The 15,841-nt window shown below is 39.6% G+C and overlaps 1 protein-coding gene across 2 annotated transcripts in view; it reads right to left on the bottom strand.

Moving 5' to 3' along the window:
• Positions 1–12,948, bottom strand: part of fibcd1b (fibrinogen C domain containing 1b) — a 108,989-nt gene extending 96,041 nt beyond the window's left edge. For both annotated transcript variants that reach the window (XM_053340149.1, XM_053340150.1), the window contains exon 1: positions 12,877–12,948. In XM_053340149.1, the coding sequence (XP_053196124.1) occupies positions 12,877–12,948 (72 nt within the window). The remainder of the gene's footprint in view (positions 1–12,876) is intronic.
• Between the last annotated feature and the right edge of the window lie 2,893 nt (positions 12,949–15,841).

Genomic DNA, 15,841 nt, shown 5'->3' with positions numbered 1-15,841 from the left:
AAAGTCTGTTTAGAGGTAGAGGGAGCACTGCTGCAAGTTTTAATAAATGTATAATCACCTGAAAATAATAATCTTTTTGTTTTTTGTTACCTAAGAATTTGTCTTTTTTATCTACCCACCATGTTGCACCACCATCTTTTTAAAGTAACCCAGAGCACACTTGGAAAGGGAAGTGGGGGATGGGTTATTCAATTTGTTGCAATCTACAACCTCACCACTAGATGTCACTAAGTCACACAGGTCACACAGACTAAAGAAGTTTGAAAATGACAAAAAAAAACTAAAAAGTTAGAAAATACATCATTTCAGACCTCTGTTGTCCAATACTCATCCCTACTAAAAACTAGTGGCTCGAGGCTACATTAGTCGCTACTAGCATAATTAAACTCTATGACTGAACTGTTGATGGTCAAGTTGCAATGTGGGTTATGTACGCACCAGTCTGGACAAGGAAGAAACATGCATACAATAAAATATGATATTTGTGATTGCCATGAAATTTGGTGCATACGTTCATGTTCCCACCAAAAATGTAACATTCGCAACACTTCTTGCACAATTGTCATGTTCGAAAATGTCTACTAACATTTAACTGTGTACCTTTAACTGTAGCTTCTATTTTCTGTAATGTACAACACTAACTGTAGAGTAGTGTCTGTGCATGTGTGTCTCATTTTATGTATCTGCTTGCAAAGACTTGTCTGTATGCACGTTTGTTTCTCTGAGGAATACGTCCTGTTCTCCATGCTGCCAAATTCCACAACATCAGCAGAAACTACTGGTCTGCACTTCTCTACATTTCCATATCCAATCTCATTCAGACTTAGGTATTGCAGTGAGGTGCAGAATTTCACCAGCGGAAACAAGAAATAACCAAATATAGTAAATATGAGCTTGTCTACTTCAGCCAAAGCAGGGGTCAGAAACCACCTTGAAATTAAAGATGCAAGTTAAAATGTGCAGAAAACATGTTCTCCTTTCCTGCTAACAAAAAACAAAATCAAGCCAGATGGTGTACGACACAGCCAGATCCAACAAGTACCATTTTTTTAAAAAATTGGTCAAGAACATTTAAATGTTTCTTCCCAAAGATACAGTACAATAAACCCAGCTATGCTAGCTAGGGAAGGGCCTTTTCTCAACATCAATCCTTCCTCTACATTTTTTGATTGATTTAATGTTTGAATCATTTACAGGGAGGGTTTTGGAATAACAACAAGCCATGGGAGTCAGTCCTACAATTCCTCATTTATTCAAATGTGCCACTTTCCCCCAGCACATCTGAATAATGGCACACACGTCTGCCAGATTGAATTTTTGATGATGAATAAATAATGGATGTTGGTGGATAAGTCTGTTAATATATTAGCTATGAGTTTGTCATAACTGTTTAATAGGACAGCTGCAATAAATACATCTCTGCGTGTCTTTGTGCCTCCTTCTCTGTCTGTCTAGTTCTGAATATTTTTATGCATCATTTCATTTTCTATATCTCTCCTCAAACTATCCTAACTCCTAATGCTCTGCTCATCCTCCTATCAGTATCAGTCACCTTACCTCCTTCGTGAAGCTTTCATCTCATTCTGCAGATCACAGATTTAAAAAAAAGAAAAAAGAAAAGAAAAGAAAAATCCCATTTCTGTTACAGATGAATGAATATGCCATTTCTATCAATGGGAACTTGGCTGTTTTGCTGCATGGATGACATTGATGATATGCTTCATAACTTGAGGTCAGTATTACTTCTACAGGCAAATGTGACAATGTACATTTTTGGCTACATTTTTAAAAATGCAGAATTCGACTTTGCTGCGGGGAGTGATCAAATTGCCATAAAAATCGTGACATAAGACGCAGTCTATTTTGGGGAGATGTCATGCTGGGAAAAACACTTTTCTATAAAGACTGGTATATTTGAATGCACCAGTAGTTATTCATTTATAAACACACGTTTATACTCAAAAACTTTCTGAATTTGATATTAATTGAAAAACAATCAATTACACCTGAAACAGTGTGTCAGGTTACTGGTTAATGGACCAGTATATTAACTCAGACTGGGTTATGAGTTTCAATTAAACCTTTTAAAAGAAGACAGTAACTTTACATAATTAATACAATGTGTAGCTGTGTGCTCACTCGAGTCCCAAGAACTCGTCAGAGCTGTCGCTGTGTGCAAATAGACTACAGCACACGAGTCGTGCTTTTCCACATCGCGCTTCAACATCAGTTTGGTCTGTAAATACTGAAACATCACAGCAACTAGTGTCCCGAAATACTTCTGATCAACACACAATCATTTTTCCGTACAACATACAGGATATAGGCCATACAGGTCATTTATTTTCATTAGCTGACGAAACAGCTGGCGCATGCAGCGTGTGGACGCTCACATCATTATGTTTAAAGTTATAGTTATTGTTATAGTTATCATTCTAAGTGTAGACGGCCCTTTACGTTCCTATAATCATATCCAGATCCAACCTCTCTTTGCATTTTACTGGTGTTTAGGACACACCAATGTATAAGATGCACCTCACTTTTAAATGAAAAAAAAAGTGTTATAGGTGCATCTTATACACCGGTTTTTACGGTACATTTCCTCTTTGGTTAATTGTAAGAAAAGTAGCTTAAAACATCTATGAAAAACAACTCTTTGCTCATTACTGGTTTTCTGATACATTTCACCTCACATGGCATTGGATAACGAGGCAATCATTCAACTTTTGTATTCTATTCACAAATCAAGAATACTTCTTAATAGAGACAACAAAGGTTTCTCAGCCTTCATCCCTCTAGTCAATTAATGTTACTATTAACCTTGAGACACCTGATGGTGTCTGGCCCATAATGATGCTATTATGTTTTCTCCGTTAGCTTAAGCAAGTCATTAGCAGGTAAATGTATGAAGCCAGTTTCCTGTGGAAATGACTCCATTTAGCTCAAAGGAGTACCAATAATGTGATGTTAGGCAGACTAAAAAGTATGAGAAAGTTAGAAAACAATGCAGCTCAATCACAGGCGCTCTGTTGGTTTAACACAAAGATAACATTGCATTGTAAACACTAGAAGTGGAACAGATGCCAAACTCTTACATCACTATTTTAGCAATCAGCTCTGGTTCGCTGCCAGGCATTCTCTGTATTCCAGCAGTTTTCAGGGTAATTGTGTGTAAGTTCAGTTAAAATTGCCTCCTCATCTTCCTCCCTCTGTCTTGCAATATTCTGCTCAAGATCCAATGGCCAGAGCAGATTGATTGCTTGATTAAACTCCATTTATCATAAATTATTCACTTTATTTGATAGTCTAATTAATTCCTTAATTATTTTATGTTCAGTCTGCATTCTTAATAAGACACGTAACCCACCACAAAAGAGAACTGAGCTCCTGTGTGAATGTAATTTGTTGTTCATGTGCACTCGCATGCATGTGAATTTGAGAGTGTTGATTAATGATGAGCACAGAGAACAAAAATAAGTTCATTATGCTGTGGGAAGTATGTTCTCTTACAAGCTAAATCTCACATCTCTATTTGATCAACACTCTAGTGTCACACGAACAGAGCTCTTTAACTCTCAGATTGAAATCGGCAGGAGGAAATTGGACACTTCTCACTGCAGATATGGAGATAGAGCCCAATCTGTCAGCAGAATAGCTCTGGCTAGTTGTCCATCAAGATGAGTGAACTCCGTAACACATGCACACACCGTGTCTCTCTCATCCCTCACTCCACCACTCTGCCTCATTTCCAACCCACTCTTTTCCCTCCATCTGCACACCTCTCATCTGCCTCTCACAGGTGATTTCCAATGCATTTTTAATGATGATTTAGCAGGGAAGTGAATAATAAATTGCAGAATGGCAATATTACAGTCTTCCACAGTAAAATTATTTGGGGGGGAATACATACATTTATCTTTCCTTTGGAGTGTTTTTTCCCCTATTCATGTTTCTAAATAGATATAGACATACACGCAGACACACACACACATACACACACACACACACACACACACACACACACACAAATGCATGGGGGGCTGGATCCTGCAGATGGAAATCTAATGCCTTCGCCTGCCTAGTCTCCCTCTAGCTCACACACTTTTAGCTCTTCTGCTGTGAAACCCTGCCCATCAGGTCAGCTTGCTGACACATCTGTCAATACATGCTCTGGAAGGTAAAGTATAACCTTGCCCTGCGGTGTCTTCCTTATGTTCCCTACTCAGCTTTACATTTAGTCAAAGACAGTAAGACACAGAATAAAACCAACAGCCATGCACATTATGCTTTCCACCATATATATACGGATATGTAAGTACATGTGTGCATATCTACACACACATTCTCTCACACACACACATACACACACACACTAAACCTAAAGTATGTGCAGTACGTAAAATCAACACAATTACCAAAAATCACGAATCAATTAGGTACAATTACTTTCTATTGCAGCTGTTGTTTTGGATGCGAGTGAGCCCTTGGTGATGCTTTGGGGCTTCTGTGATGAGGCTTGTAACAGATCCAAGGATAGACTGTGAAAAAAGCCTTCTTCCCTCCCACGGCAATGTGTGATATATCTGAGGCACGTGCATAGTGAGACCACAAAGGGAGCTTCAGCACCTGTCCGTTTGGCTTTCAAAAGAGAAAATGCCCCTTTTCTGGGGTGTTTAAAATAAATAAAAATTAAATAGCAATTCCTGTTACTCCTGCTCCATCCAGCATTACACAACAATATACTCAGTACTTCATCCTGTTTCTGAGTGTAGCTGAATTTATATTAGTGTATGTTAATGTTAATAATTTACCACAAGGTATAGTGACTGTAGTTGACAGAACTCAGTGGAAGTAACATTCAGATAAGCTGTTATCATCATCGTGCATCCAAAGCAGGTAATGGATACGGACATATAATCCATTTCTTCAAGTTGTTTAAGTTAGTTATAAAGTTGTGAAAAAGGTCTGCCTCTTTATCCCCCATAAGCTATAAGATAACTATGATATGATACATGAGAGAAGGAATACAACGAAATTAAGGACATTAACAGTTAAAATCTTTTATAAACCAGTTTCCATCTTATCTTAAACTTATGTGTTGCTTTTTAGAGCTGTGGCTTAAAGGCATCCCAGCTTTCAAGCCTCAGTATGATGATATGATATCTGAATTATATTAAACTAATTTGTTGGGACAGAGTAATAGTATCTTAGTCACACAATATCATCACCTTCTTATTGCCCATTATTACTGAAGCAATTATACCATCTATGGAGAGGTGCTAAGAGATGAATGTGAAGGTGAGAGAAGCAGCCACACAGCCAGGAGAAGTGCATCTTCTGCAAGTGAGGATGTCAGTCAGATGAATACAGTATGTAAAACCTGGGCTGGTTAAATGTGAGGAGAATATACTGAAATACACTTTTCAGTTTCTTTGCATGTGTGTCGTCCTCCCGGGTCAAATTGACCCGTCTGTTTTGATTGTTCCTTCTTTCCTCCCTTCCTTCCTTCCTTCCTCCATCCCCCTTTCTTCCTTCCTTCTGTTCTTCCTTCCTCCCTTCCTCCTTTTTCCTTCTCTCCTTCCTTCCTCCCTCTCTCATTCTCTCTTTCTTTCCTCCCCCTACCTTCCTCCCTTCCTTCTTTCCTCTCTCCTTCCTTCCTCCCTTCCTCTTTTCCTTTCTCCCTCCCTCCCTCATTCCTTCTTTCCTCCCTCCCTCCCTCCTTCCTTCTTTCCTCCTTCCTTCCTTCCTTCCTTCCTTCCTTCTTTCCTCCTTCCTTCCTTCCTTTCCTTCCTCCCTTTCTTCTTTCCTTTCCTTTCCCCCTATCCTTCCTTCCTTCCTTCCTTCCCTCCTTCCTTCCCTCCTTCCTTCCTTCCTCCCTTCCTCCCTTCCTTCCTTGACTCGAGGGCAACAGGAGGGTTAAATACATACATTTTAATATCGATTTAACAGTGTTACAAAAGTAGTCATTATATAAGTATATATTTATTTAATTATGAATTTGGGCCTGTGCTCCTCTAACATCTTCTGCACGTCCCTGTATCTGTATCTTTGTTGGAGGTATGTGGGATTAGAAGCAGCTGGAATCTCTACAGTATCTGCGTCATATTGCAGAAATACACGTGCTCCCAGCTAGCCTGCTGTTTTCTCAGCAATGATCTGGGACCTACTGTGATTCAAACTCTCCAACCCTCCTGTGTCCTTTTTACTCTACTCTAGCCTGGTTAGTCTTTTGTTATCCCACTCTGACTCTCCAGTTTGTTCTTTTGCTTGTATCAACTCCTATATTTTTCATTCTTAACCCTGTTCTACCTCACCTTTCTCAAGGCTTCTTAGCCACCTTGCAGCACTAAAAAGTGGTTATTGAAATGTCTTGTCCCTTTATGTCAGCAAGAGACACAGCAAGGGAGAACATGAGAAAAAAACATAGAAGAGTGTGAGGGTCAGATAACAGAAGATGAACAAGGCCAGAAGCATTTGAGGTTATATGCTTTTATAACCTTCTGACTGGTAAAGGACTACTGCACATGCACATTACACAAAATGGCTCCATCTGTCTGCAGCAGAAACCTAAACAAAATAACATGCCTCTCCATTAAGGCTCTAAATCACTTTCTATGTAAAAGCACTCTTCACTTACGTAACGACTTGACAGAAATGGCTCGTCACCACTTTGATCCACCAACACACACACTTGTCTCACACATTCATACCTTCATTCTAACAATAGGCCTACACTCTTATGAACCACTTAGGTTTTGATCCCACAATTCAACAATGCCAAAGCAATGGATTCCAACTGTGCACAGCTTGTATGGTATCTGGATGTCTCCAAAATCTTAAAAGAAGATAACATCACAATGATAAAAAAAAAGGATCAATAGAAGAGAGGTGATTAGAAAAGCAGTAGTGCCAGAGGAGAACATGCCCACTGGAAGATGAGAAACAGAATGAAACATTAAGGCTTACAGTGCATGCCAATATACAGGCGATGTTGTTATGAAGTGCGGTACCAAAGGGAAATCAATGACACTCAGGGATTTTTTTTTTCTTGATAAACTGAATAACTCTCCTTCACCTCCCCACCCCCATACTCTGTTTAAAAAGAACAATTGATTGATAGAGACACATGATCACACGATCACAGCATGCACAAGACCCACATAAATACATCAACCTGTCTTTTATATACTGTACAACTGTTAAATACATAATACTGACATGGCCTGATTTGATCCATCTCTCCTTTGAACAGTGATCTGTTTATAGCTGGATGCACAAACTGAATTTTAGACAATATGTACACACATACACAAAGACAAAAACTTTGCACTCACACTCACTGGCATTAAACGTGCACTTTTGACAGTTACCATCCATAGCGACAGAGTAGAGCGTACACTTACAACAAAAAACTGTCTATATCGTAGAGAAAAAAGTTTATATGCCCCAATTTTAACTTGTTGAACTTATCTAAGTGCAGAATTCTACCAGCTGTATTTTCAGAAATTGTGATCTGTGACATATGGATGAAGTACTTTTGGAGCTTGAAAACTATTGCTGGCGGGTGTTTCTTTGATGTCACCCAGAGCGGGGTAGGGGAGACTGAAGCTGAGGTTGTTAAGCGTTGAACTGCTGTCATAGTAAACTCACAAAACCATATAGACAGTGTTCCAACAATCATTCATGGTGTAAGTGTTGAAATCATCCAGACCTACAAATACTTGGGAACTGTGTTTGATGACAGATAGTGAAAATATAAATGTTATTCTGAAAAAAAAAAGAAGAAGAAGAAAATCAGCAGCGACCGTACTGCATTTGTAAACGAAACACATTTGGAGTCGTTTAAAGAATATTGACATTTTATTCCTCTTTTATTGAAAGTACTTTAACATTTTTCATTTTTCTGCTGGTTTACATTTCCTTTGTCAAAAAGGACAATCAGTGGTACATTTTAGATTGCCTGTAAGTAGTAACAAGCGGGAGGAAGTTTGGTTTAATTCCAGAAGCCAATAGACTTTTGTGCTGTTAGATATTGTTGGCCACCTGTAGACCAGCTATTAATCCTTAAGTCTTTAAACTCTTTCTGACATTGTCATATTTGTATTTTTTCATATCTTCTAAATGTATGTGAATGAAATGTATATGTGTACTTGTTTGCCTAAAATTACCCCTTGAGGGACATATTTTTGAAGTATTCTTGAATTGAATTGCTATAACAGGACCCCCCACAGGGAAATCACGAGCCCAGTGAACCAGGCAACTGTCTCTGCTTTGCACTGTTCTGCTCCAGTCCCCACTGCCTCCTATACCTCCAGCCAGCTCAGCAGGTTCATTAGTCTGACAACGATACCCACAAAAAACAGCAAGACCACGTCTCACACCAAGTACAGCTTCAGTCACAACACTGTTATACTGTGATTGAGAAGCCGTTTTACATGGTAGCAGTGCCTAAGAAAAATGTCCTATACTATTAAATATACCAAATATTACATGACCTATTACAGCAGAAACATATACCTATCATGTGTCAGCTTATAGACAAAAACATGCAGCACTAAAAGTAGGGTTGATCAACTAATCAAAATCATTCTTTGAAAGGGTACAATTTTCAAATCCCAGTGATTTTAATTATCATTTACATGGCTCTTGTCTTAACAAGCTGTAGCAACTGAAAGTTTAAACTGGTGGCTGATGATTACACAAGCTATAATGACATGTGTTGGGTGGAAGATATACTCAGCCATAGTCAATTAACATTAACTCTTTGAGTTGGCCACACAACAAACAAGGAATCTTGGCTGTTGTCTGGTTAACATGTTCTCCCTCTGCATGCCAAAGACAGTTTTAAGGAAGAGGAAACACCACTTAGTGTCATTTCTTTTATACTTTTGCTGTACACTGGCAAACAAAGTGATTGCTCCTGTCAAATCCAGACAGATCGTTCAGTATTTGTGGAGTCTAAATAACAGACAGCAGGTGAACAGAGGTGTCAGGATTTGTCAGTTAAATCCTTCTACACATATTATATCATTGTTTTATGTGTAGGGCCTTAAAGTCTATACATAAATATATCTGTTGATCAGTGAACGTAACTTTAAGCAGAGTGCAGTGCTGTCAACAATGGTTTCATTTAGTTAGACATAAAAAACATCAGATGAGACTCAGTAGTAGTTTGTCATTATTACCTTAAGTGGCACCAATATGCTGATATAAGGACACATTTGAATGTCATGAGTATACCACTAATGTAATATCTGAATTAATGTGAGCTAAACTGGTCATGTTTAATAGACAATTATATTAAGGTCCTGAACAACAAGCAACAGTATTCTTTGTGATTCTGTGAAAACAAGATACCGTTGTCAACCTGTTTAATACAATCTTGTTGAATATCGCAGACCACACATACAGGTCTGTAATCTGATTTATAGAAAATAACTGGAATTTAAATCACGGTAGTGGTCAGAGAAATTGTGAATTTGATATTTTCCTCAAATCCTTGAGCCTTAATATCTATATAGATGTGTGTATATAAAGGATAGTCCAGCCCTCTAGTGTATGCCTGCACCACACATGTGAGGCCGAAGAGTATTAAAGTGAGTTAGTGCAAATTGATAAATCCCGGCAGAGGTGTGTGTGTGTGTGTGTGCTTGTGTGCTGTGGATTTCATGCAATCCTGATATCATTTCTGAATTAGATTGCTGCCGGGTCTGTTTTTGATAGATGTGGGCCTACAGTATGTCTGCTGTCAAGGCAAACCTTCCTCCTTTTTACAGCTTTGTGCCTGATGTGCTGTAGATACATCCTAACCAGTGAGGTGATTTGCCAACTTATTGATTTGATTTTGAGACTTTGATTTCTTTGTGTTGGTGGGTGTTTCTAAAGTATAGCTCAGGCTATAAAATCCACTAAATTGTCTGTAGGATATATTGCTCTTTAGTGAAATGCGTGTGTAAGCTGGCAAGGAACAGATGCATTCTATGTTATTACACTCATACACAAACAGATCTTTCGGTGCTTTGGAGAGTTTTGAGTTCTCCGAATGTTATTGATTACCTCCAACCCGAGTGATCAACCCCACTGAGCCTCACTGACTTCTCAGCTATACAGTGTGTGAGTGTACAGTATGTGTGTGTGCTATATATACTTATACATACAGTATATACAGTGTTCAGTGTATATGTGTAATGTTTGCACAAGATATATTATTGTAATTACTCAAAGTAGCTTGAGCTTTGGTGACTTAAAAATGATACCATGGAAACAGCTATAGCTAACAGTATAACAGCACAATATAAGATATCTAGCTAGCATCCCAAAAGAAAATCAATATTGGTGTTTTTACAGCACAGTATTACACACCTTGCCCGCCCCCCCCCCCCCAAATTATGTGAGAAAATAAGTTAACTGTAACAACCACTTTGATGTAAAATCCAACATTTTTTTCTCCACCTTGCTATTTCATCTTCTTTTCATTATGGCGAGCAGTGACAAATAGTTAATATGGAGGTGGCACTATTTATCCAGCTTCCAATTATGCTCTATCTCATGGTAGCCATTGTTTCTTTAAAGTGTCTCATTTTTACAAACATAAGAACATATCTGACCATGTAGCCTCAGTCTCTGCTGCCTATTATTCAGTGAATGAGGTTTCAAGGCTGATATTAAGTTGCACAAGAATCTTTTCTACTATTGCTTTACTATGACTGGTCTCCATCTGTTACAAAAAGGGCATGGATGACAGCACACCTACAGCAACAAATCAAATATGCAAAGTCACAAGACAAATACTTGACCGCATTTTTTAATATCAAAACAAACAAGGGGCCACAAGAGATCTCTATTACCCGACCCTTTCCCACTGAGTCTGAAATGACTGTGTCAATAGCACAGAGGCTGGAGATAAAGGTTTGGTGTTACTGCTCAAGATTACAGAGCGACAGGCAGACGCACAGAGAGAGACAGAGTATTTATGTGTGTCTGTGTGTGATAGCAATATAACGAGCGTAGAAGAGGGAGACAGATAGATGTAGGGAGGAGAGGGACAGATATCAGCATTAGCTGTTCCCATTTCCCACAACCTCTCATCTCATCCAACGACCCACCCCCGTCTGATCCAGAGTGAGAGTTGGGGTTATGGGACGTATTTTGCCTTTTCATCCTCAAGGCTTACCACTCAGCATATTAGTGCTTCATATAGTCATTCAGATTTTTTCATCAAAAACAGAAACTTGAAAAAAACAACATTAAAATTTATCTCATATCTAAGATTTTTTTTTCTGGCAAGTTTGATGAACTGAGACAGAAATATGGGCATTACAGGACACAAAATCATTCAGTTAAAGCCCAGGACAGACATTTTTGCTATTCGCATGACCTTTAAGTGGTTATAAAATAGCTTGCAGGCAGTAGGCAGAATGTTTTGCACATATCCTTTTAATCATTGATCAGCTCCTCCTTAGAAGAGTCGTGGTTAGACTAAAATCAGCCGACTGTGATATATGAAAAATTAACTACAGCCTCTTATCAATCAGCCTTGCATAAATCAATATTAATGTAACTACACCTTATTGAGGACTTAAACACCAGGCCCAGTGCCACTACTCTCCACCTGCAAATTACTCAAATCTAGCTATGAAATCTTACAGCGGCACAAAACAGGGTAGAAAGATATTGTCTGACACCTGTCAGGCTATTCAAATTACAAGAAATGTACCACAAGGGTGTTTCAGAAGGAGGGTAATAAGCATGGTTCCTCCTTTCCGAATGGCACAATCCAAATTCTTGTGATTAGTTTGAAGTAAAAGAACCACAGAGAGCAAAGATGTTCATTTAGAAATGGTTTGAAGTAAGCTATGTTGTTATAAAACAGCTGATGAGAGAAAAATGCTCATTTATAAAAGCCCATCAGGTGATTTACATTCTACACTGTTACCTTTTTTCATAACAGGCCATTCAGGCTATTGCTGATATTTTTAAAAAAGTGCAGGTTTCTTGTCCTAAAAATGTAACTTCTCTTCATATCATTTTATAATGGCTCTGGGGAAGTTTTCACATCAGCACCTTTACATCATTTTTCAGCGAAGTCCCATGATAAATTAATCCATCCTCTTTCTCATTAGTCGATGAGTGAGGCAAATCATTCTAGAAGCCAAGCAAATGCACCAAGGCAGCTTTATCAGTGCCCCCGAAATCCGATTCCGTGTTTCAAAAGAGCCCTCTCCCTTATGGGCTGTCAATAACCCTCCACTGACCTTGTGAAAACACATTGACTATTCCCTAAAGTGAGCTTGCCTGGCTGCAACACAACGCACGTCTGCTCCTGTCTCAATTCATCCGAGCGGGAGACAGCCTAAAGACCTCTGGAGTGTTAATGGCTATTGGAGGATATCTGTGAGCCATGTTTCAACACTCTAAACAACACCGATGCGATTTCCAGACTTTCACTTCCAAGTATAACCCGGGTTTACATAGGGAGGGAAACAGAGAATATTTGGTGTCCACGCAGCCAAGATGCGCAAACAACTATCCATCTATTCACATTTAGCGCCTACTGTGATTTTTACCATTATTCCCCACAGTTTCCATCTATTTCTGTCTCAAGTACTCTAAACTGACACATGCAAGCCTTGTGTCGCGCTAAACAGAAGTAGCCATGGGGATTGTGTGATATGCGGGTGGGTTTAGACATTATGACAGGAACAGAAGTGCCAGAGCCCGGGGAGTCGGGAAAAGCTCATCTGCAGCTACTGTCTCTACAGTGCAGAGATTCGCCCGAGAGCCACATCGCCAAACTGAGCGTGGTAACACTGCACCAAGCAGATGCACCACTCCTCATGAATCCAAAGAGCAGCTGTACAATATATGGGCACGTACCTGGTTTTTATGCCGAGTCCCATCTTCGAGTTCAGAAGAGCTGTTCATGATTCCCCATCGGTCATTTACCATCCTACGGAGAATCTGCACATCAGATCCGCCTGCGTGTTCCAGGCCACAGAGAATAAACCCCGCTCTTTTGAAGTCTTTACCTGTGATTCAGCCTACTCCATGTAAAAAACAAATGAGTAATGCACGTGAAAAAGAAGGAGGCACAACTACTTCTGCGGCTCAGCAACCTCACACACAGCACAGATTACGCACCAAAATGGAACTTAATTTCCACCCGGGTCTTCTGGATATCTGGCCGTTATTCCATTGAAGAAGAATAAAAAGGCTTTTTTCAAGCTTCGGGTTTTGTAACTTGACTCACAGACGCATCACAATTACAAGAATATACCCAAAAACAAACACATAAAAATAAATAACCCCAAAACGATCCCGACAGGAGCGGGCGCAGTCCATGCAATGAATCGAGAAAATCTTCTTTGGCTCAGACTGCAAAGTGCAACCTGACCTTTTAGTCCATCCACTCTCGTTTCCAGGATAGTTTGAGACGCCAGGTTAGCACTGACTGTGTCCAGTTAGGACTGAACAGGTGAAGACCGGGTGGGATAGGGTCGCAGAACTGCTGCTTCCTCGTTAGTCGTTTGTTAGGTGAGAAGACTCCAATGTCGACCCCAGGGGATGGATAGACTCCCCCTTATTTGCGCCAGGCTGATTTGGCTGGTATTTCACAAAGATGCCTTTGACAAGACTAGTAAGGGGAGATTAGCGTGCTCCGTTTGTGTGCCGCACGGGGCGCTCCGTGCCTCCGACTGTCAATCAACTCGTCCCTCCGGTGCGCACAGCGCGCTCCACGGCTGCGTTCCTTCACTGCGCTGCCCTTCCCTCGACTGCTGTGCCACTGCCACCTCGCTCGCCTGCTACTTCACTTCCACCGCACTATGGACCCTCCTATTCCACTGCAACCCTAACAGCAGCAGACTGTGGCAGATGTATGATGCGTATACTACAGACTACAGTGCAATGCGTTAATGTAACACAATCTCAGGATGGCACTGCTGATTAAAAAACAAAGAAACTACAGGAATAGTAAACCTGTGTTTTGCAAATCTCACAAATGTCGTCATGCCACAGTCTGATTTGCAAAAGGGGAGGATTTAAGAAAAAGGTGTGTATCTGGATACCCTGATTTTAAAGCCCCCCTTCCAGCCAAACCTGTTTTTTCTTATTGTCACCTGACTGTGATGTTTGATCATCACTGCATCCACATTGAGGTATTGTAGAGTTTGACACTAGAAATCTGTTTCCAATAAATCGCCTGAAGGAGGAAAGCTTATCTGTGCTCACCAATATTGGAGTTTAAGGCATGCATCTATAGGCTGCTAGCATGATCTGTGACATCACAGTTAGTTTGGGAGCCAATCCCTGTCCAGTATGTAATTTAAACAGGCCTATGATGTGGAAACTTACATTAAGAATGAACTTTTCAGTGAAGTAGGAAACATCTTATATCCAGTAGTTGAATTTTTGAAGTGAACACAATTTGCATATATTTATAGATTTTGGAATCTTTAATGAGGATGAAGGGGTGAGAACTTTTAACTAAACTACAACTGAACTTTTATGTTGGGAACCCATACCAGACTAAAATTATTATTCATGTCTTCTTTCTTAACACATTTTTGGGGGTGATCTTTAATAATTACCACAACCATGTAAAGACTGTGTGACATCATTGAGCACTTCTAATTTGAGCGAGAGCAGAACTGCTTGTTTGGGAGTTTAAAGCAGGACAACTTCACTGTTGTAGAAGAAAAGACGAACCAGATTATTTAACTGAAATGTGCGTCATTTATGTAATAGAAATCAGAATGAAAGCCAGTCCTTTACGCACAAAAGTTCATCTGAGTTAAGCTCCAAGTTTGTTGTAAGTTTGCAAGTGTACAAGGGTAAGTCTGCAAAGAAGACAATGCAGTACATCGTACAGTAACTGAATTGTATAGATTCATCTAAGCAAGGCTCTAAACACAGAAGCATATCAGTCTACTTTACAATAAGCAAAGACTATAATAGTGATTGATAATATACATTCATTTTGGTAGAACATTATGTGGGCTTTGGTTTGTTTTTAGTTGTCTATGACTCAGTTGAAGGAACTTTTGGCCTTCTTCATCCCACTGCGTATTAAACCATTAATTATCATAAGGGATTATCACAAGGAACTTGATTAACTCAGCAGGATTCATTTATGTTTGAACTCCAGGTATAAATGAACAGGTTCCTACAGAAATCAATCCTCACCTCTACTGTTTTCAGTGTACACAGTTCCACGTGATAGGCAGCACAGCAGCACACAAATACCCCCCCCCCCTCCTTCTCTTGTCCACTGAGTCATTACTGTCAATAATGTGGCACACAAGAGTGGTTGTGTTGTTGTGCTCAGTTAAGGTGGTGTGATAGTCAGTTGATTAGACGCATAATCACTGGTGCAGGGACCAAAGCAGGACTGAGATTAGTCATCCCTGGGATGAGCCTGCAGTCAAAAGAGGGAGGGGTCAGTGTGGGGTAAGGAGGATAATGCAAAATAGGGTCAGTGCTACAAAACATGCATTGTCAGCAGGTATGACATCTAACAGCGGATTGAGGTAATGTTGTTTGTTGTAACTAAGTCTGTTTAAGATGAACAGTTTGTCATTGATGACAGTCCATCTAGGAAAAAATGACACAAATAAGATGTTATTAAATGGGATTGCAGGACGTTTTGGTGTTTGTGTTGTCTCTTTGTATTCTAATAAAGAAAATGGTCTTTAATAGTGAATCAAATTCAGCTCACATGATCCTGTTAGAAGAGCAGAGGTGACTGGGTGTCACTACATATTTTAATTGAATCACCTGCTGAATTATGCACCATAGTAAAAATATGTCTTAAGATGTGATTTAAGAGTATAGCTACTGATCT

The sequence above is a fragment of the Scomber japonicus genome, chromosome 19 (assembly GCF_027409825.1).
Source record: "Scomber japonicus isolate fScoJap1 chromosome 19, fScoJap1.pri, whole genome shotgun sequence".
Lineage (NCBI taxonomy): Eukaryota > Metazoa > Chordata > Actinopteri > Scombriformes > Scombridae > Scomber > Scomber japonicus.
Note: the sequence above shows the minus strand (reverse complement) of the source record. Positions and strands in the feature narration are given on the sequence as shown.